The sequence below is a fragment of the Moschus berezovskii genome, chromosome 20 (assembly GCF_049115385.1).
Source record: "Moschus berezovskii isolate FMDL1 chromosome 20, NW_MosBer_1.0, whole genome shotgun sequence".
Taxonomy (NCBI): Eukaryota; Metazoa; Chordata; class Mammalia; order Artiodactyla; family Moschidae; genus Moschus; species Moschus berezovskii.
In genome coordinates, this window is record NC_142479.1 from 54237722 (window position 1) to 54259060 (window position 21339).

The following is a 21339-nucleotide window of genomic DNA, read 5'->3' on the forward strand; positions in this document are numbered from 1 at the left end:
CCTGTGCGTAGGGGGCGCCACTTTACCCGTGAGGCCGAAGAAGGTATAGGAGGGTGTCGCCTCTCTAGGCTTCGGCTTTCCTCAGTATTCTGAGAGCTTCGTTGCCATAACAACTTCCAATCCTAGAGCGTCTCCGGTGATGCTCCGGGAGTCTGAGTTGAGTAGGGACGCGGTGACCCAGGACCCTGGAGATAAAGATTTCCCCCTACTAATGCCTTCCCGACCTTTGAGTATCCACAGCCACCTCCTGCGAAAGGCAAGAAGAGACACTTTGAATCCAGTTTTCCTAGTGTTCATCGGCCCCTGGAAGCCCTGCCCAACCAAGCCTGGGGAACGCAGGGCGTCTTCACACCGCGCCTTTCATCCCCTCCGGATCTCCAAGTACCAACTGGTTCATCACCCTAATGACGCTGACCCTTTTATGAGGCTGCTTTCATGTCAGCCGCCTGGGAGTGCCATCTCAGCATTAAGCCTAGGGAGGGTGGCACAGGGCCCCAGACCCTGCCCTGGAGTTTATAAGGCAGCTGGCAGGGTGAGGTCCCTGCTCCACAGTGTCCCCAGTGCTCCCAACCCTCATATAAGCTCGCTGCTCAGCACTCCTGTTTTGCCGAATGCAATCTGGATTGGGAACTTAGACAGGGCAAGGACACAGCTTAATTTTCGTAGCCCTTCACCCAGACCAATAATTTTTGTGGACCTGACTTAAATTGGGGTTTCCTGATGTTAAACTGGGGGGGGGTAGGTTGAGGTTAAAATATTAAAGTTAACGGTTACCAAAGAAGGGGTCAAGGAAATTTAAGAAGAATTTATCCCCCTTCTCCAGTAAAATTCACTGCCATTGTCCATGAGCTGCTTGCACAGTCCCTGCCTACCACAGTGCTGAGGGAGCTGCAACCACACCTGTCACTGGGTAGTGGAGGATGGGAGAGGCTCCACCGGGGTTGGAAGAGACATGTCATTCAACAACTCTCTCCAAAGCTAGGTTGGGAAGGCACAGACTTGGGCCCTGCTTGCCAGTGGCTCATGGTCTACAGTCTAATGCAGGAGGCCCACCTGTCCTTAACGACTTTCCTACTTTGTGTTCTCTGCATCTTAAACTCTCAATTTAGAGAATGGATACATGCATATGTATGGCTGTGTCACTTTCCTGTGTACCTGAAACTATCACAACATTTGTTAATTGACTACACTCCAATATAAAAATAACTCCCAATTTATCACCAAATCTTGTTGACTCTCTTAAATCTACCTCCTTTCCACCCCAATTCAGATTCTTACCATTTTTTGGAAATCTTGGAATACTACCCTACACTCCTAACTAACCCCAAGTCTCACCTCTATCCAATCTTCACTCTTTACCAAAGTAACCTGCTTAAAAGCAAAAACTGATCATGTCACTTCACTGGCATAAATCCTATCAATGGCTTTCCACTGCTATTAGGAGAGAGTTTGAACTCTTTGGCCAAACACACAGGTCTTAGGTTGTTTGGCTCCTTTCTACTATCAGTACTGAACCCAAATACGTGCAGTTCCAGTAAATGCCATGGATGTTGCCATATTTTCTTCACCCTTTCCTTCCACCCGCTTCAAACCTCAACACAGATCTGACCTCCTCCAGGAAGGTTCCACGGATAACGTGATGCCCACTGTCCCCAAGTTAAACACCCCTTGGCTGTGCTCCCACAGCACCTCTGTACTAGATCTTACATGCTAGACTGTAATTGGGTAAGATGTCTAGCTCCTCTAGATGGTGACATTCTAATGGGCCGCAACCAGGTCTAATTCGCCAGCCTTTTCTCAGCACGTAGTCCTGTAACTGGCACAGAGTATGCGCTCAGAAGACACTGGATGAATAAAACGACTAAATAAACGGAGTGTTACTGCGGTAGCCTCTAGAGAAAGAACATTTGGGCATCTGAGACACCAGAACAGCACCCGGCGCGTCCCACGCCAGCACATAACCTGTGCCCTGGCGACCGCCTAGCCGAGGTTCAGACCGTCATTTCCCCGCCGGCCTCCGAGGGCGCTGTGTCGCCGGCAGCCCGCTCTCCGGCGCCGGAATTGGTCTTGCCAGATGGAAGCTGCGGGGGCGGGACCAGACGGAGCCTGGATCGACGCAGAGGAAGATCCGAGGGTTTGCCGCGGTGCAGCCCCACCTCTGGTCCCCGGGAGCCTGGAGGGGCCCGGCTGTGCTGCTGCGAGGGCCCTAGGAGGTACGGGACTGGGAGGCCGGGGTCGACCACCGCTTTTGGGACGCTTTAGGTGGCAGGATTCTGATTCCCTCTGGGAGCCCCCTGATGGGGAGAATGTGCAGGAGGCTCATGTGGCAGTCTTTCTTGGGGTACCCCTTAATTGCGGGACTCGCGGGAAGGGGGGATCTGTACTGGGAGTTACCTCTGGAGAAGTTTCTGTGTGAGAACCCTTTGGGAAGTTATCTCTGTCTCTCCTCTCTGGGGGAGTCTTTGTCTAGGACTTCTGGAAAACCTGTGTTTGGGGTGCCTTGAGATCTCTTGGGGTGTCTTGAGATTTCTGTGTCTAAGCCTTATCTGGGTGTGTCCAAGGGCAGCAAAGTCTTCTTTCCAAAGTATTGTTTTTCTTAGAGTCCTTCCCTCCTTTGTTTCTTGTCTGATGTTCTTCATCCTAGCCATGGCCTTGACAGGGAATTAGAGGGAACAGATTGTCCAGATAAGCCTTTCTGGAAAGCAGAATGTTCTTCTTAATTGTTCACTCCCCAAGAAGAGTGATGTAAGATAGATCCACACAAAATAATATCTCTGGTTATTTCTTTACGGGATCATGGTTAAAGAGAGGGAGCTGAACCAGAGCTCCCTTCAGCAGCTGGTCCTCTATTTCCTGTACATTCTGTGCGCAGAAAAGATCCTGGGTAGTGGTTTCTTTAAGCCAGCTACTCTTCCCGCTTTGTGGCAACATTTCCTGAGCACTTGCTCTGTGCCACTTAATTACCATGGACTGGGAATAAGATGAGTACAATACAGCTCACTGTCCAGTAGCAGACATAGACACGTCAGAGACACTCTAGCGGACACAGTTCACCCTGCCAAGGGTACTGGACAGTGCCGACTCCTCAAGGCTGTGTGTTCGGTTCAGAACTTGGGCCTTCAATTAAGGGAAGGCCCTGTGTTTTGATCCTGCCTCACCCATGTGCTTCCCTCCTTCAGGGTTGAAAGCCAAGCATGGGGAAGAGCTGCAAGGTGGTTGTGTGTGGCCAGGCTTCTGTGGGCAAGACTTCAATCCTGGAGCAGCTTCTGTACGGAAACCATGTAGTGGGTGAGTTGTTGGGGATGGGCTGTGGTGGAGGAAGTGGAAGTACGAAGAGAAGATTTGATCCCAACACGAAGAGGCTAAAAGTTGCTCCTGGTGGTGCTTCTAGGATCTGAAAGATCCCAACCCTGCCACACAGAAGAAATCTGGAAAGAAGAAGCCCAGTGTCAGAGAAGGATAGGAAGGAAAAGCTTGCAAGTCATGCCGTGCTTAGCGGGGTATCAGCATAAGATTAACTCTGTTCCCCAAATCATTCCAGTCCAGCCAGATTTGAAGTCTGACCCCGATCCTCAGCCCCGACATTCCTTTCTCCCCCTATCTGATTATCCTGTTAGGATATACTCAGTCATGCAGGTTCCCAATCTCTTTTCTCCCTAGGAACAAGGTTGTTGTTGTTTTTTAATCTGTGCTTAGTCTTCGTTGCTGCGCGGGGTTTTCTCTAGTGGCGAAGGCAAAAGAGGGCTACTTTCTAGTTGCAGTGCATGGGCTTGTCACTGCAGTGGCTTCTCTTGTTATGGAGCACGGGTGCCAGGGCACATGGGCTTCAGGAGCTGTGGTTCCTCGGCTCTAGAGTGCAGACTCAGTAATTGGGGCACTGGGGCATAGTTGCTCCAAGGAACGTGGGCTCTTCCCGGATCAGGGGTTGAACCCAAATCTCCTGCATTGGCAGGTGGATTCTTTACCACTCAGCCACCAGGGAAGCCCAGAAACAAGTTTTCTCCTCAATTTGTCCCAGGTTCTGAGATGATTGAGACGCAGGAGGACATCTACGTGGGCTCCATTGAGACTGATCGGGGGGTCCGGGAGCAGGTGCGTTTCTACGACACCCGGGGGCTCCGAGATGGGGCCGAGTTGCCCCGGCACTGCTTCTCCTGCACTGATGGCTATGTCCTGGTCTACAGCACGGACAGCCGGGAATCCTTTCAGCGCGTGGAGCTGCTCAAGAAGGAGATTGACAAATCCAAGGACAAGAAGGAGGTATGTGGGGGAACCCCGGCGGTGAGAGACAGCGGGCCCTGGGCTGGCTTTGGGAGGCCCGGAACGGCTCTGTTTTTCACATTTGCCAGAAGCTAGGCTTGAAACTCGGAGAAGGCAATGGCAAGCCACTCCAGTACTATTGCCTAGAAAATCCCATGGATGGAGGAGCCTGGTAGGCTGCAGTCCGTGGGGTCGCTAGGGGTCGGACACGACTGAGCAACTTCACTTTCACTTTTCACTTTCACACATTGGAGAAGGAAATGGCAACCCACTCCAGTGTTCTTGCCTGGAGAATTCCAGGAACGGGGGAGCCTGGTGGGCTTCCGTCTATGGGGTCACACAGAGTCGGACACGACTGAGGTGGCTTAGCAGCAGCAGCAGCAGCAGCAGGCTTGAAACTGGAGGGCGGGGATGGAGCCCACTACCAGGTGTCTTCACCACTAGAGGATCCCACATGTTGAGACAGCTCAGCCAAAGAGGCTACTCGAGTTTAGGAGCTCCCTGACCTAACATATGATGTCCTCACTGCTGCTGCTGCTGCTGCTAAGTCACTTCAGTCGTGTCCGACTCTGTGTGACCCCATAGACAGCAGCCCACCAGGCTCCCCCATCCCTGGGATTCTCCAGGCAGGAACACCGGAGTGGGTTGCCATTTCCTTCTCCAATGTGTGAAAGTGAAAAGTGAAAGTGAAGTCGCTCAGTCGTGTCCGACCCTTAGCGACCCCACGGACTGCAGCCTACCAGGCTCCTCCATCCATGGGATTTTCCAGGCAAGAGTACTGGAGTGGGGTGGATGTCCTCACTAGTCTTTTTTAATAGTGGTTGTGTGCTCAGCTGTGACGGAGAAGGCAATGGCAAGCCACTCCAGTACTCTTGCCTAGAAAATCCCATGGACAGAGGAGCCTGGTAGGCTGCAGTCCATGGGGTCACTAAGAGTCAGGCACGACTGAGTGACTTCACTTTTCACTTTCACACATTGGAGAAGGAAATGGCAACCCACTCCAGTGTTCTTGCCTGGAGAATCCCAGGGATGGGTGAGCCTAGTGGGCTGCCATCTGTGGGGTCGCACAGAGTCAGACATGACTGAAGCGACTTAGCAGCAGCAGCAGCGGCTCAGCTGTGAAGGCCCTTTTCTCGATCAGGCATTCTGGGAGTGCCTCACCAGTTAGCCAGCAACTGACTGACTCCCAGTAATGATCAGGCATGAGTGACAGGGCTTGTAACAGAACTCCTGGAGGGGATGCCAGATGGAGACCCTGTCCACAGTTTCTAATGTAGGAAGAGGTGAGACCTCAGCCGTTGAGACGTCTTCCCCTCCCCTAGGACTCCGAGGTGGAAGTGCTTGCTTTTTCCTCTCCTTCCTCAGTTCAAGTTCTGGCTTCCATCTGCACTCTCATGAACTCTCACTCATGAACTCTGGGAGTTCCATGATAAGCCCGAGGTGGTCACTGACCCTCATCCCCGCCCCCAAGGTCCATGCTACAACCACAGGCCTCTCCTGTGTTCCTCTTCCCCAGGTCACCATTGTGGTCCTCGGCAACAAGTGTGACCTGCAGGAGCAGCGGCGTGTAGACCCAGACGTGGCTCAGCACTGGGCCAAGTCGGAGAAGGTGAAGCTGTGGGAGGTGTCAGTGGCTGACCGCCGTTCACTGCTGGAGCCCTTCGTCTACCTGGCCAGCAAGATGACCCAGCCCCAGAGCAAGTCTGCCTTCCCCCTCAGCCGCAAGAACAAGGGCAGCGGCTCCTTGGATGGCTGAAGTGGTGCCTTCCCAGCCCTGGAAGATGGGTTGGGGGGACAAGGGGGGTTAGGTGAGCTTTCCTTCCCAGTCAAGGTGGGGAGCTCACCACGAGGCCAGGCAGCTGGGCTGTCCCAGGCTCAGGTCGCTTTTGCTCCCTCCCAGCTCTGGAATTGCTGACAGTCTAGGTTAGCACCCCCAACCCCCCCAGCCACCATCATATCTGCCCTGTGGTGACTGGGGTAGCTGTGGGTCACTGTCCCTTTTACCTGCCAGGAGAGGAAGCAGAGCTCTATGCAGAAGTGCTGCATCTAGGGTCTGGTTCCTATCACAGGGGCCTCCCACTTCCTGGTTTCCTGCCAGGATCTATTCTCTCTCTGTCTTACGCACACACACCCCCTGTTCAGGAAGCCTCTACATACACACTCCCACACCCACACCCACACACACTTAAGGCACCAGCCTGGACTCTATAGGGAAAGGGCGTCCACGTATTTGTGTGTAGATGTGCACGTGTGCATGCTGGTGTTTGGGACACACACACACACACATTGTCTCTGTCTCTCTCGTGGCACCAGCCTGGACTCTAGAGAAAGGGCGTCCAGGCATCTGTCTGTGGCTGTGCACATGTGTGTGTGCTGGTGTTCCAGGCACCTCCGCATCCAACAGCCCAACCTCTCTCCTGTCCTCTCCTTGGCTAGACGAAGCTAGCCTCCCGGGAGTGTCCTTTTCTGTTGTAACTCTTCCCCCAGCTTCCTCTTCCTGCTCAGGGAGCATGTCACTGGGTGAGGTGGGATGAAACGCAGCTGGACTGGGAGTCACCAGCTGGCTTTGTGGGCCTGCAAGGCCCTTCCCCTCTCGGGGCTCCGCTTTTCTCATCTGTAAGATGATCTCGATTCTATGCTCTCTAGCCCTGTGGTTGGATACTGCCCGCACCCGCGACTGTCCCCTCAGCTTCTCCCTTTTCAAGGTGCTATGCCTACAGCCCCGGAGGCTGGGACACTGCTCCCCCCGACCACCAGGGGGCAGGAGCGCACTACTCGCTCTAGTTGCCAGAGCGGCCACCCAGTGCCCAATCAGCGGACCTCCCAGGCCTGGGGACCGGTCGACTTCTATTTATCAATTTCCTGTGTTTATATGCCTGCTGCCACGGTGGAGGCTGGGCAAGGTGCTCCTCTAGCTTTCCCTTCTTACCTCAGATGCCTGAGCAGGACAAGGCCAAGCAGGAGCAGCTTCTCAGGAGCTGCCAGACCTGTCGGGGGCTCAGAAGGGTGGTTACACTTCCAGCACGCTGTCAGGTGAGCTTGTAACCTGCACCCCCCCGTGCTCACCTGCTTCTGATGCACACAGCTAGCACAGGTGAAACACTACAGCCAGATGACCTCCAATACACGCCCCTTCTCCCCAGGACGGGAGAGGCGAGCAGGGGCAGGCGGCCCAGCTGGGCGAGTCGAGTTTTAGGGCGTATACAGGCTTGAGCTTAAATTTCATTTATTGATGTGTTGGACACAATAAAACCACAACTGTTATCAAAAAGTTTTCCCTCCCCTCCCCCTTTTTTCTTGTTCCCCCATTGGAAACAGCTTTTTTAAAAAAGATAACAGGCGGATACTGGCAAAGTCCCATATCGTGGGGTGGTCGGTGGCAGTGCTGGGGTGGGAGGGGGGTGGTGGCAGTAATCTTGACAGCACGAAAATGGGTCTCGAGAGTGGATCCCAACACTCGGGTTCACAGCGAGAGGGGCTTGGGCTGCTGGTCTGGGGAGAAAGCTGAATTGAGTTGCTGGGGGCCAGTTTGCAGTGAGGAACAGGAGGGGAGCCCTGGGGGGTGAATTTGGTGTCGGGGGGCCCATAGTCTGAGGGAGACCCAGTGTCACTCCTCTTCCCCCCCGCGAGCTGGGGTTCAGGAAGAAGCAATGAAAGGCTAAGAGGGGAGAACGTGTGTGGGACTGGTCATTTCCTCTGTTACAGACCGCCCCGCCAGAACATCACTATCACCTCACCCCATCCTGTCAGCAAGTGCCCAGAAGCTTGCAGCCCCAGCCGCCCCTTGGCTTTGCCTCACTTGGTGCTGCTCCCTCTCTCCTCCACAATCCACCACACCCTCGTCCAGGCAGCCTTGAACCCACTCCCACTGGAGACCCCCTCCATCATTGCCAGTGATTCTCTAGGGAATCCAGTGAATGGGGAAGACCACCCCCACCCCACCCCCTGCAGGGCAGAGGTCACAGTCTTGTCCTTAGGCTAGGAGAAAGTCAGATTCCTTGGGCCTCTGGCCACATGGCTATAGGTGTTGAGTTGGGGGGATGAGAGCACCATGGGGCCTGGGGCTAGGATTATTGCATTGATCTTTGGATTTTTCAGTTTGCTCCCTGTAAGTCAGGATGGAAAATGGAGGGGAGCCCAGGACTAGCCCTAGGCACCAGAGGCAGGGAAGGTGCAGATGGATGGTCCGTGGGCCAGGGTGGCATTAGTTGAGTCCCCACTGCAGACTGAGGGCTGGGCGGCAGCTCTTAGCGTTAGCCCAGCTCTTCCTAGATTGGGCAGGACCCCCGAGGCTGTGAAAGGCATTCTGTGGGATGGAGGGAGCTGAGGCATCTCAGGGAGAGGGGTCAGGGCTGGTGGTGGGCAGAGGCGACTGCTGGGAGGGCGACTGGTGGGAAGTCAGGCCTGGGCTCCCCGGGAGGGCTAATAGGGGGCAAAAACAATGGGTCCCGTGGCAGGGCGAACGGCTCCCGCTGGGGTGCGAAATAGAGCTGGACCCAGGATTGGAGCTGGGAAGAGGGTGGTGGCCGCTGTGGGGGCAGGCCGGAGGGCCAGGGGCCCTGGCAGGGCACAGATGGCTGCCGCTGCGGTGGGGAGCGGGCTGGGCAGGAAGCGGGCTGCCAGGGTCTTGGTGAGTTGCTTCTGCAAGGCCAGTTTAGACTGCAAAGAAAAGAGGGATGGACACAGTCTCTGACCCCAGGAAAATCCCCTCCCCTCCCTTGGCCCCATCCCTAGACCTTTTGCTGCAGGAAAAACGTGACTTTCAGGATTCCAAACCTAAATCCTCCTCCCTTCCCACCCCCACACATTCATTCCACAGGGCTTTCTCCACCACCTGTCGTCCTGTCCAGAGGGAGGAGAATCTTGGGATGGGCCAAGGGGGGGAAGGCTATGGGGAGTGGGGGGGTGGACAGTCTCCAGGAGATGCTCGCCCACCCCTTGCGCTTGCCCCTGAGATGACTTTCCTGGGCCCACCTCCCCGGAAATTTTTCTGGGCAGATCCCAAGACAACCAAAAATCCAACCCCAGTTCTTTCCCTGCCCAGGCCGCCATGAGATGGGGTGGGGAGGCTTCCTTCCTGCCCCACCCTCCACCTCCCAGCCTGCCCCCCGTTCCGGCCAGCCTTCTCCGCTCCGAACCTGGACCCGTACCTTGAGGAGACTCACAGCCAGTGCTGCGTGCTTCTGCAGCTTGCTGTGCTGGCTGGAGGGCTTGGGGGGCTTCCCGGCCAGGCGGTCTTTGTGCCTCCTGCTACTCAGGTGCTGGTGGACAGACAGACAGACTGGGAACAAGATGAGGAACCCAGGGACCCCAAAACTACCCTCTCATGCTCGGCTAGCTCACCCTTCTACCCACAGTTCCACTTGGCCCTGGAGCAGCCCTGGGAAGAGGAGGCAAGAATTGGCCTTTGCCTCCCAGGAGCTCACCACCCCTTGAGCCTCACACCTCTTTCTCCACCCTGAAGGCTCTCTCCTGCCCGCCTGGCATGGGGCCCACCCCCTCACCTCTGCTCCACCCCCAGTCCCAGCCTCACTCGCCCCACCTGCTTGAGTTGGGTCTCTGAGTTGACCTGGAGCTGACAGACAGCACAGTGGAATGGGGGGCTGGGCCCCTGCCGGCCCCCCCGGCCCCCTGTCACTCTCTTGGCCTTGTGTCCAGCTCCTCCCCGGGGCACTGTGCGGCCCCGGCCCCTGCGGGGAGCGCCCCGCTGACCTTCCACCATCCACCGGTGCTTGGCTCCTGGCGGAAGGAAAGGAGACAGCTTGTCAGCACCAGAGAGGGGTGGCAGGGCTACGGAGACCCTCTCCAAGCCAGGTCAGCCTGGCTGTCCCTTGAAGCCTCCAGGCTGGTCCACACCGACAGCCCCGACAGCCACATGAAGTTCCTCTTTCCCTCCAAAAGGTCCTCCCTGTGTGCTAAGTCGCTTCAGTCGTGTTCAGCTCTTTGCAACCCCATGGACTGTAGCCCACCAGGCTCTTCTGTCCATGGGATTCTCCAGGCAAGAATACTAGAGTGGGTTGCCATGTCCTCCTCCAGGGGATCTCCCGGCATCTCAGGGATTAACCACTAGTGCCACCTGGAAAGCCCCAAACATCCTCCCAGCTGCTTTCATTTCACGCCTCAAGGAAGCGTCCTTGCAGAGTAAATGGTCAGCCTCCCTTTGACTCTCATCCCAACCCCCTCCCCCAGGTCTGACCCAAGGAGAGATGGAGAGGGTGTCTCCCATCTTCTGTGGGAACCCTTCAGATCTTGTTGCCTCAGACGTCTCTTCCCAATCCTTCCTCCCCAAGCATTAGCTGGAGGACCCCCAAATGCCTGCCCACTCACAGCTGGGCACAGCACCTCTGTCACCCAGCCCTCGAGCAGAGTGCCCACCCAGAAGCGACAGCCTGCCCGCATCTGATGAGAGGCATCTCGTCCCCGGACTCAAGCTGGCCGAGCGCACTGACCTGTGTTGTGAGCCTGGAGCTGGGAGGCAGAATTCACAGTCACCTTACATGTGGGGCAGTAGAGGCGCCCCTTCTCGCTCCTGCCTTCCCCACTCACACCGCTTGCTATAGCAGCTGCTGCCGGTTCAGGCTCTGGGGAGCAGGGTGGGCAAGATGAAGAGGAGGAAGAGGAGGCAGCATCCAAGAGGTCTGAGGGGACCGGCTCCCTGGGAGTGGGTTCTGGACTCCGGGGTGACTGCATTTCAGGACCAGGAGGAGGGGCCGCAGGAACTGCTGGGGAAATGGAAGGCCTCAGGTAAGAGGGCGAGCTCCAAGATGATTCTCGAGACCGCTGGCTTTTTTAAAAAATTAAAAATAATAATAAAAATAAAAAATTTTTTTTATTTATTTTTTCTAACTTTAGGCTGCATGCATATTGGATCTTAGTTCCTCAATCAGGGATCAAACCCATGCCTCCCACAGTGGAAGCTTGAAGTCTTAACAACTAGACTGCCAGGGAGGCCCCTCGAGACCATGGTTTTAAGCACAGACACTCTGGGAGCAGCATGGCTGAGTGGAGGCGCCGGGTGTAGGGATGGCCAGCACTGAATTCCAGACTCCTCACCACATCACTGCACAGACTTGGGCCTCTTCAGGCCTTAGCTTTCCCACATGAATTCATAAAGTTGGGCCCAGTGAGACCACCCAGTACTGATAATCTACAGTTATTAGCTAACTGTTAAATAAGTGGAAGTCACCAAGAAGATGTACTGTAATATTCATAGAGCACTATTCCTAGCAGCAGAAACTAGAAACTATCCAAATATTCATCAACAGGAGAATAGTGAAAAGACTTGGTAGACAATGGAATACTACATGGCAATGAAAAAGGACAAACCCCAGCTACACACAATAGCATGGAAGAAGCCAGATGCAAAACCTACAGACTCCAGATCTTCCTCAACTTATAATGGGGTTACATCCCAATAAACCCATCATAATTTTAAAATGCATTTAATATACCCAACCTACCAAATTCATCTAACACAAAGCGTATTTTATAATCAAGTGTTGACTATCTCATGTCATTTACGGGATACTGTGTTGAAAGCGAAAAGCACATTGCTTGCATGGGCACAAATGTTTGTGTGTCAGTTGTTTACCTTCCTTGGTCACGTGGCTGCTGCTTCCCAACATCACAAAAGAGTATGTACCTCTGTCATACAGAGTGAAGTAAGTCAGAAAGAGAAAAACAAATATCATATACTGAGAAGGAAATGGCAACCCACTCCAGTATTCTTGCCTGGAGAATCCCAGGGATGGGGGAGCCTGGTGGGCTGCTGTCTGTGGGGTCGCACAGAGTTGGACATGACTGAAGCGACTTAGCAGCAGCAGCAATGCATATATGTGGAATCTAGGAAAATGTACACAAGCTATTTGCAGGGCAGGAATAGAGACACAGAGGTAGAGAATGGACACATACACACAGCAGAAGCGGAGGGTGGAACCAACTGGGAGATTAGGACTGATACATACACTACCACATGTAAAACAGAGAGCCAGTGGGAACCTGCTGTACAGCGCAAGGAACTCAGCTCGGTGTTCTGTCGTGACCTCGAGGGGTGGAATGAGAAGGGTATGAGAGGAGGTCCAAGAGGGTGGGGATATATGTTCACACAGAGCTGCTTCACTTCCTTTTACAGCAGAAACTAATACAACGTTGTTACCTTCTTGGGCTCCAAAATCACTGCAGATGGTGACTGCAGCCATGAAATTAAAAGACGTTTGCTCCTTGGAAGACAAGCTATGGCCAATCTAGACAGCTTATTAAAAAGCAGAGACTTTACTTTGCCAACAAAGGTCCGTCTAGTCAAAGCTATGGGTTTTCCGATAGTCATGTATGGATGTGAGAGTTGGAACATAAAGGAAGCCGAATGCCAAAGAATTGATGCTTTTGAACTGTGGTGTTGGAGAAGACTCTTGAGAGTCCCTTGGACTGCAAGGAGATCCAACCAGTCAATCCTAAAGGAAATCAGTCCTGAATGTTCAATGGAAGGATTGATGCTAAAGCTGAAGCTCCAATACTTTGGCCACCTGATGCGAAGAACTGATTCATTGGAAAAGACCCTGATGCTGGGAAAGACTGAAGGCTGGAGGAGAAGGGGACGACAGAGGATCAGATGGTTATATGGCATCACCGACTTGATGGACATGAGTTTGAGCAAGCTCCAGGAGTCGGTGATGGACAGGGAAGCCTGGTCTACTACAGTCCATGGGGTTGCAAAGAGTCAGACACGACTGAGCAACTGAACTGAACTGAAAACAACACAGTAAAGCAATTATACTCCAATTAAAAAAAAAAAAGAGTATGTACTGTATATCTCTAGCCCAGAAAAGATCAAAATTTTAAATTGGAAGTCCAATTTCTAACTGAATGCATATCGCTTTCATACCATGTGTGTTGTGTACTAAGTCATGCCCAAATCTCTGTGACCCCATGGACTGTAGCCCAACAGTCTCCTCTATCCATGGGATTCTCCAGACAAGGATACTGGAGTGGGTTGCCATTCCCTTACTCTAGGGGATCTTCCCTACTCAGGGATCGAACCCAGGTCTCCTGCATTTCAGGTACATTCTTTACCGCTGAGCCACCGGGGTAGCCCTGGAAGTCAAAAGATCATAATCCAAATCATCGTGAAGTTGGGAACCATCTGTATATTATTAACCAAAACCAGGTGAGACTAATCTCTGGTGAGAAAAGTCAGGCTCACGGTTATCCTGGGGGAGGGTTATAGGTGGTTGAATAGCATCACCCCCAAACTCAGGTCCATCTGGAATCTCCAAATGTGATCTTATCTGGAAAGCAGAGTCTTTGCTGATGTAATTCGTTAAGATGAGAGCAAACTGGACGAGAGTGGGCCCTAGGTCAGTGACTGGTGTCCTTCTAAGAAGATCACGTGAACACAGACACGCGGGAGAAGGCGATGTGAGGGTGAAGACAAGATCAGAATGTGGGCAACCACGAAGCTAGAGGAGGGGGCTGAGACAGACTCTCTCTGCACCCCGGGAAGGAACCAACCTTGCTGACTCCTTGTTCCAAAGGTCTGACCTCCAGAAACTGAGAAAATACAGTTCTGTTACTTTCAGCCATCCAGTTTGTGGTCATTCGTTATCCCAGGCCTAGGAAGCTAACAAGGTAGTGACTGGGAGAGGGCCCAAGAAGTGGGGGGGTGACGGTGCTTCTGGGGTGCTTGTGACATGTTTCTTCACCTGAGCAGATTCAGGCTGGAAAATCCGAGATGCTGTTCCATGTGGTGTGTGCCTCTTCCTGTACAGATGGAATACTCCAACACAAGCGGGAATAATAATAAGCAGAAAGCACTCAACCCCTTGTCAGAAACCAGATTTGGAGTGGGACAGGGGCGGGACAAAAGTTCCGGACTGACCTTTGCTGTGCAGCTCTTCAGGGCCTCCACCGGCTGGAATCGGGGTGGGGGACACCAGCGTCTCATCTTGGGTCAGGGTTTGCGGCCTCTGCTTGCTCTTGGCGGCTTCAACAGCCTTGAGTTTTCTGGCATGTTTGTGGCCTTTGTAATGTGCTTCGGCCTGGTTCTGGGGAGGGGAGAGCCTGGGGTCACCATTCATTTGCTGAGTCTACCTGCCCCATCCATGAGCTGGCACGTAGGGGGCAGGTCAGAGGGAGGCAGGGCTCTGGCCACACAGACAGCAAATCCTTGTCGTTGTTATTGTCATCATAGCACGTGTGTGGGCCCGAGGGTTACAGAATGCATTCTCACACGTGAACTCCCAGGCAAACCGCCACTGCCTTCCAATTCTGCCTCAGTGCCTTTTTAGCTGTGCATCTTTGGGCAAGTCACTTCCCCTTTCTGAGCCTCAGTTTCCTGACCCGTAAGCTTTGGGATGATAATGCTGATTTCACAGGGTTGCGAGAATGAAAATGAGAACATGAATGACAAGTGACAGCGAAAGCATTCGTCGCTCAGTCGTGTCCAGCTCTTTGTGACCCCATGGACTATACCGCGCCAGGCTTCTCTGTCCGTGGGATTCTCCAGGCAAGAATACTGGAGTGGGTTGCCATTCCCTTCTCCAGGGGATCTTCCCGACCCAGGGATGAATGACAAGGGCCTAGTACAGAGAGTAAGTGCTCAGTGAATATTAGTTACTAGGTTTATAAATGCACGAGTGGGAAAACAGAGCAGTCCCCACGCTTTAGGGAACATACACTCCAGATCATTCATCCTTCTGTACGTGTTTTTAAACAAATAGCTCCTGAGCATTTGCTATTTGCCAGGCACTGTGTTGGGCCTGGCATGAAAAATATATGGTTTCCTTATCAGCATGAGTCTCTCTGTCCATCACGTGCATGACTCACATAACCTGAAAGCCTGGAAGGAACCCCCAGATCTGGCCTGTCCAGTAGGGATTTCTGCTTGTTGCTCCCCAATGTAGGAAAGACAAGGCCCTGTGGCCCCTCCTTAGGCTCTTTCACAAGAGCAGGTCTGCCAACAGCATCTCCCCCAAACTGCAGAATTTGCCTGGACAGAAGGCAAACGTTCCCTTGGAGGCCAGAATGAGGCTTCCCTACTCTCTAGGGGCAGGCCCTGCTAGGAAGTACGTGGACCGTGGGGTGAGCCAGGCCTGGGTTCAAATCCCAGCTCTGCTAATTACCAGTTGTGTGACCTCAGGCAAGTCACTTAACCTCTCTGAAGCTCAGTTTCCTCATCTGAAAAATGAGGCTGAGGATGGGACCTCGAACCATCTCACAGATGTATCATGAGAACTAATTAAGAGGATAGACACAAACAGATTCTGTAAACTCTCAGGTGTGTTAAGAACTCAGCCCCAAACCAGAACCGATGGTGGCCCGAGACCCAGAGTAGGGAAGGGCAGCCTGCTCTCATCAGAAGGTTCCAGAACACAGGAGAGAGGCATAGGGGAGGAAAACAGAATCCCAGGGGGATGGGCTGGGAAGGGGCACAGGAATCTGGAGAGAGGAGAGGATGGGATGGATAAAGGGCCAGAAGCGGCTCTTCCTCAACGAAGGACAGAAAATACAGACCACAGTCCCTTTGCCACCCCTATTCCTCCAGGCAGGAAAGACCTGGAAGCCCAGGGTCCAGCCCGCTCCCTGCCCAGCGCCCCCCCAGCCTGTTTCCACAGCTCCCTCTCACCGCTGAGTTGAATCTCAGGTGACAGATGTTACAGGAAATGAAGAGCTTCTTCTTCAGGGGAGAAGGGACCCCAAATGTGTGACTGATGACAGCTTTCTGGACCGGGTCCATCTGTGGAGGGGGTGGGAGGGCATAGTAACTGTGGGGTCAGCTAAGTAAGGTGGAAGGGCAGTGCCAATTGCCCAAAACAAAAGTCTATGGAGGAGGGCAGTGGTCAGTCCATAGGAAGAAATTTCCTATGTCTGTGGATATTAAACACTGAAAAAGAAAAGCCTCTTCCCTGGCTGACTTTCTTAGATGGCCTAGGCTTGCGCTTGGAGGCAGGGGGATGGCCACGTGACTTTTGTGATCTTGAGAAACACAACCATGGCCTGGTGATCACACTGGCTTCCCTTGCTGCCCCTCTGGTCTCTTTTTCTCCTCATTCATGAGAATCACATCTACGTGTACAGAGAGTTGAGGGCAGGGAGAAGCGGAGTAGGGAATTTGGAATTTTCTCTCCCATAACCCAGCCTTGTGCTGGACCTGTGGGCTGGGAGAGATAAAGCTTATCGTATCAGCTTTGCCGCTGTCACAGGGACTGAGAGAGAGCCACAGCCCAGGGCAGTGGGGGACCAGGCTGGGGGCAGGAAGCAGGGTTAGCAGATGGAAGCATGGAATATTCCCTGAATAGTAGGGTCACTTCCCTGGAATATGAACTTGTATTTTTTTTCTTTTCCTTGTTTTAAATAATTTCTGTTTCTTCTATCAAACCAAGCCTTTATGTTCCCTTTTCTCAAGGGCTGGGTTGTTGTGTCAAAAGCAGAAGTCTTTGGGGGCTTACATGTCAAGAGGAACTTTCCAAACCTTCCTGAGAGAGAACACAGGGTTTGAGAGAAGAGCATGGTTTCAGAAACTTCCCTGAGACCAGAAAGAGGTTCTTACCCTCACAGCATCCAGGGCCAGGGGCTGAGGTGGTGGGGCGGGACAGGATCTCAGGTGAGAATGGCCTGCAGGGCCCCCAGTGATGAGAACAACAGCAGATTGACACCCTTGTAGGGACCATGTGCCTGAACAATGAGCATGTCAGCCAATGACAGTGGGGACTGAAAACCAGAGGACCCACCAATTGTCTCGGGCTCCTTAGGATCTTTGCACAACCCTGTAGGGTGGGAAGGAAGGGGCTCCCAAGGGTGATTAGACAGAATTTCCCACCATCTTGTCAGGAGAGGGTGAGGCTCATCAATGATTACATTTGATTTTTCAAATTTTTTTTAAAAGGGGTCGTATACCTTATAGCTCATATAGGGAAGTAAATTTCAGATTTACACACATACATGGAAATATATGGAAATACTAGTACACAGACTAGTAGGCAGATACACAGCACGTAAACTTACAGGTAGTTACAAATCACAGAAACAAGTGGAAAGATACACACTCACCTGCCCACCAATGGCACACATCCACAAAGTTACAATCACCCAAACCATAGGAAAACATACACGCAGAGGTCAGACACACACCAAACACATACACAGTCGACACAAAAAAACTCTCAGAGACCCAGGCATATATGCTACATAAAGACAACTACACAGGCATGAGTTCACAAGCACACGTGCACAAACTCACACCCACAAACACACACAAAGTCCTACAGAGAGAAACTAAAACAGAAAGGCACAAAGGCATACGTAGATCATCCACAGATGCCCCTTTATGAAAACTCGATGAAACCTGCAGCTCACAGGCCCTCCGGGCTCAGCACCAGTTGCTAGGGGAGAGGACAGGAGCATCCTGGATATTCTGGCCTAAGGAGGAGCTGGGCCCCATTTTGGGAGCACTTGGTCACTCGGGGGGATGTTGCTCCTGGTTGGACCCAGCTTCTAAGAGCCGGCCCCTAGGAGCCCACCTTCCCAGCCCACCCCCATGCTGGGTTGCACTCCCCTCACCCGCCCGCCCAGCCCGTACCGTGCTGAAGTTGGGGAAGAGACTGAGCGGGGTGGCGCCATTGAAGTGGAAGGTGAGCAAGTGCTTGAAGTCCAGCGGGGGCTGCAGAGGCCTGGCGGGCAGGGCCAGGGAGGCCAGCAGCGGGCTGGGGGCTCCGGAGGCCGGGCCTGCTGCAGGAGGAAGAAGGGCAGGGTCTGAAACAGGGAGTCACAGGGCTCGCTCCTCCCTCCACAGCCAGAAAAAGAGGTTGATGGGCTTCTTGGCTGCGGAGCCAGGGCAGAAACTCCCATCTCCACAAAACAGCGCTGGCTAAGCCCAGGGTGATTACAGCCCATTTCTGCGCCTCTCCCCTGCGCCACTGGGGAAGGAGAAGTGGAGGGTCCACAGTTCCAGGCTCCCAGCCCAGAAGGATGACCACCTCCCCCCTACAGGGGCAGCATTATGGCCCCAGTGAACCCCAGAGGGGAGTCGGGGCGGGCCCCTGACACACACACCACCATGGAGACTGCACGATGCACTGGGTTTCCACTTTATTGCAAATTAAACCCAAACCTAGGAGACTTGGGGAGAGGCCAGCCCCCTCCCCTCTCACTAACTTCTCCCCTCCAGATCCCCCACAACATTCACAGCAAGGACTGACAGAGGGGATAGGAAACCCCCCAGAATCTGAAGGGATGTGTTCCCCAACTCCGGTGAGGCCCCAACTGCTCTCCCCTGGAGACAAAACCCTCCAACACCCCTGGGTCAGGCCTGAGGCTGGTCCTTGGGGTCAACCAGTCCAGCACTGTGGTTAATACAGTCTTTGGTCTTAAAAGTCTGAGGCAGGGGCCTGGGTTCAATCCCTGGTCAGGGAACTAAAATCTCAGCATTGCCAAAAAAAAAAAAAAAAAAAGAGAGAGAGCGAGATCTGAGACAAGGGCAGGGGAACGTTAGGAACTTGGAGAACAACCAGACTTTGAGGAAGAAAAAAATTAGAAATAAATTCAACCCATTTGGGACTTTTTTGAACCCTGTCGTTGCAAAACCAAAAGAAGTCCTTTTAGATTTTGTGTGTTAACACGAGGGAAGCTAGGATAGATTTATTTCACACTGATAAATATGTATGTCTCTGTGTGTGTGCACTAAGTCGCTTCAGTCTAGTCCAACTCTTTGCCACCCTATGGACTGTTGACTCCCAGGCTCCTCTGTCCATGGGATTTTCCAGGCAAGAATACTGGAGTGGATGTCTACGTACAGCCAAGTACAGAAAAGTCTCAGGCAGCCTGTTGGTGGAGAGGGCACCTCTTACTTCCCTTGAGCTTTTTCACAGAGAGGGTGCTCTGCTGTGTGTCAAAAACAAAGACAGTCATTTTTCCCCCCGGTCACATCTGAAGGGAAGACATGTTGCTAGGAGCAGGACTAACAGTCAAGGACCCAGTCTCCTGGCCTTCAACCTCTCAACTGCGGAGGCTCTGTCTTTCTCCTTCCAACCAACACCTCTCAGCTTTTCTAGAGTGAAAACTTGAGTGGAGTTCAGAGGGGGAAAGGTGAACTACTCCCCACAGAACTGGAAAAGTCAGGAGTGATATTTAGGGTGCCCGAGACCCTAGCACCTCTGCCCACGGGCCCAAGCCCCCACTCGCACCCCCGACCCAGCCCCTCTTCCACATCCCACTGAGCCGGTTTAGTACTCAGCGTGGAGCCGAGGAAGCCCGTGGAAGGTGGGTGGGAGCCCACACTTAGAAGGTAAGCTTGCTAGGTCAAGTCTGGCTTGGCCCTTAGCGAGTCCAGGGCCCCAGACTGGCTGGACAGAGAAGAGGAGGCCGCTCTCAGGTGAGCTGCGAGCCCAGGAGGCCCTCGCCCCACCCGCTCTCTAGGAACTCCATCGCCAGCGCAAAGTCAAACTCGTGCAGCGGCGGCCCATCTACCGCGATCTTCACCGCGGGGCCGCCCCGTCCTTCCCCCGCCGCGCCCGGCCCCCACCACCGCAGCTCCCGGCTGCGGCCGACCTTGTCCAGGAGGCCGGCGCCCGCAGGCAGCGCCAAGGCCAGTGCGGCCAGGGCGGCGAAGTCGGGGAAGAGCTCGTGCAGTTCCGAGCGCGCGCACGCCAGCTTGCTGCACAGGGCCCGCGGGCCCAGCCGCCCCAGGCTGCACACCACGCGCTTGAAGAGCGCGAAGTCGCCCAGCGCCCTCTGGCGCACCACAGCGGGAGCGAAGGCGCGCAGCAGGACGCGGAGCGCCCCGTCGCCGTGCGCGCCCAGCTCCTCGGGGGCCTGCGGGTAGCGGCGGGGGTCGAAGATGGTCGCGAAGGCGGCCACGGCGTCCAGCGAGGGCCCGGGGTAAGAGTCCCGCAGCCCCCTCCGCATGGAGTCCAGGAAGGCCCCCCGCAGCCGCTCCAAGCCCTGGACCGCAGCCTCAGAGTAGCCCACCAGCTCCACGCCGCGGTAGGTGCAGCGGCCACGGCCCAAATCGGGGCTAGAGGATGCCAGTTCCTGCAGGAAGCCCTGGAGGCGCGCCCCACCTGAACTGCACTGTGCGTGGAGGGAGGCTGTAGCTGCCATCACCAGAGGCTGCAGCAAGGCCAAATCCGGCTCTTCTGGCTGCAGGACCAGGGCCAGCTTCTGCACGGAGGGCAGAACATCCAGCAGGAGGTGGGTGAAGGCCACGAAGGTGAACTGGCGCAGGGCGAGGGCCAGCGCCCTTGTGGTAGGCGAGGCTGGGGCAGAGGCCTCCAGTGTGGGCACCAGGCAAGGCCAAGCCTCAGCCACAGCTTCCACCACAGGCAGCAGGGAGGCCCAGGGCACTGGCCGTGGTCCTGCCAAGTCAATAGCTGCAAGGTCCAGTGCCGCCCTGAGTTCAGGGACCACGTGAGAACTGGGGCCACCGTGCAGGCGGAATAGGGCATCCAGTACACTTTCATATTCACCTAGGTAGGCAGGGGGCTTGGGGTCTGTCCGGCCAGGGAGGCAGTGTAGCTCTGTGAGCAGTGGGCAGGCGGCCTGGAGCTGTGGGCGCACGCTCCCCAGGCGGTCACTGGGGAGGCTTGAGCTGAGCCAGGCCAGCTTGGATGCAGACACGCCGAAAGCCTGCAGTATGTCCAGGAGTTGACCAGCGGTGGCCTCCTCTTCCTGTAGCTCCACACTGCCCAGAAAGGTGGTGGCAGGCTGGCCATCGCAGGGGGACACCGAAGTGACAAACAAGGCCAGGCGGTGGGACTCAGGCCAGTCCCTGGTCTCGTCCAACACCAGGCCCACATACGGGGATGCCTTCAGGCGCTGACGGGCCTCTGTGTGCAAGACACTGGCGATGGCCACCTGGGACAGTCAGGGAGAGAAAAAGAGGGAGGACAGGGTTAGGCTTGTCCTGAGAAGGAGAGGCAGACAGGATGGGGTGAAAGAGCACAGGCCAGGGGTTGGACAGTCTTAGGGACTAATCCTAGCTTTGTCACTTACTGGCTGTGTGACCTTGGGCAAATCATTTGACCTCTCTGTTCATCTCTCAGTTGTCTTGAGGCTAATACCTGCCCCCAGTCTCCTTAAAAGGTTGTT

The 21339-nt window shown here is 54.3% G+C and overlaps 2 protein-coding genes across 4 annotated transcripts in view; one reads left to right on the top strand and one right to left on the bottom strand.

The window, feature by feature from the left end:
• The first annotated feature begins 2071 nt into the window (after positions 1-2071).
• On the top strand, positions 2072-7531 carry NKIRAS2 (NFKB inhibitor interacting Ras like 2). The gene is made up of 4 exons (XM_055407872.2): positions 2072-2213; positions 3180-3288; positions 4019-4260; positions 5777-7531. Exons 2-4 carry the CDS (start codon positions 3195-3197, stop codon positions 6014-6016), a joined length of 576 nt encoding a protein of 191 aa, XP_055263847.1. The 5' UTR covers positions 2072-2213; positions 3180-3194; the 3' UTR covers positions 6017-7531.
• A 91-nt stretch (positions 7532-7622) lies between these two features.
• The window catches only part of ZNF385C (zinc finger protein 385C), a 39507-nt gene continuing 25790 nt past the window's right edge, over positions 7623-21339 (bottom strand). Inside the window, exons 3-10 of one of the 3 annotated variants that reach the window (XM_088829111.1) lie at positions 20313-21105; positions 17834-17982; positions 15881-15991; positions 14135-14300; positions 10710-10982; positions 9803-9999; positions 9411-9521; positions 7623-8919 (exon numbers count right to left, since the gene is read on the bottom strand). In XM_088829111.1, coding sequence (XP_088685237.1) covers positions 8683-8919; positions 9411-9521; positions 9803-9999; positions 10710-10982; positions 14135-14300; positions 15881-15991; positions 17834-17982; positions 20313-21105 — 2037 coding nt within the window. In that variant the 3' untranslated portion in view covers positions 7623-8682. The remainder of the gene's footprint in view (positions 8920-9410; positions 9522-9802; positions 10000-10709; positions 10983-14134; positions 14301-15880; positions 15992-17833; positions 17983-20312; positions 21106-21339) is intronic. The other 2 variants (XM_088829113.1, XM_088829112.1) reach the window with 2 other exon arrangements.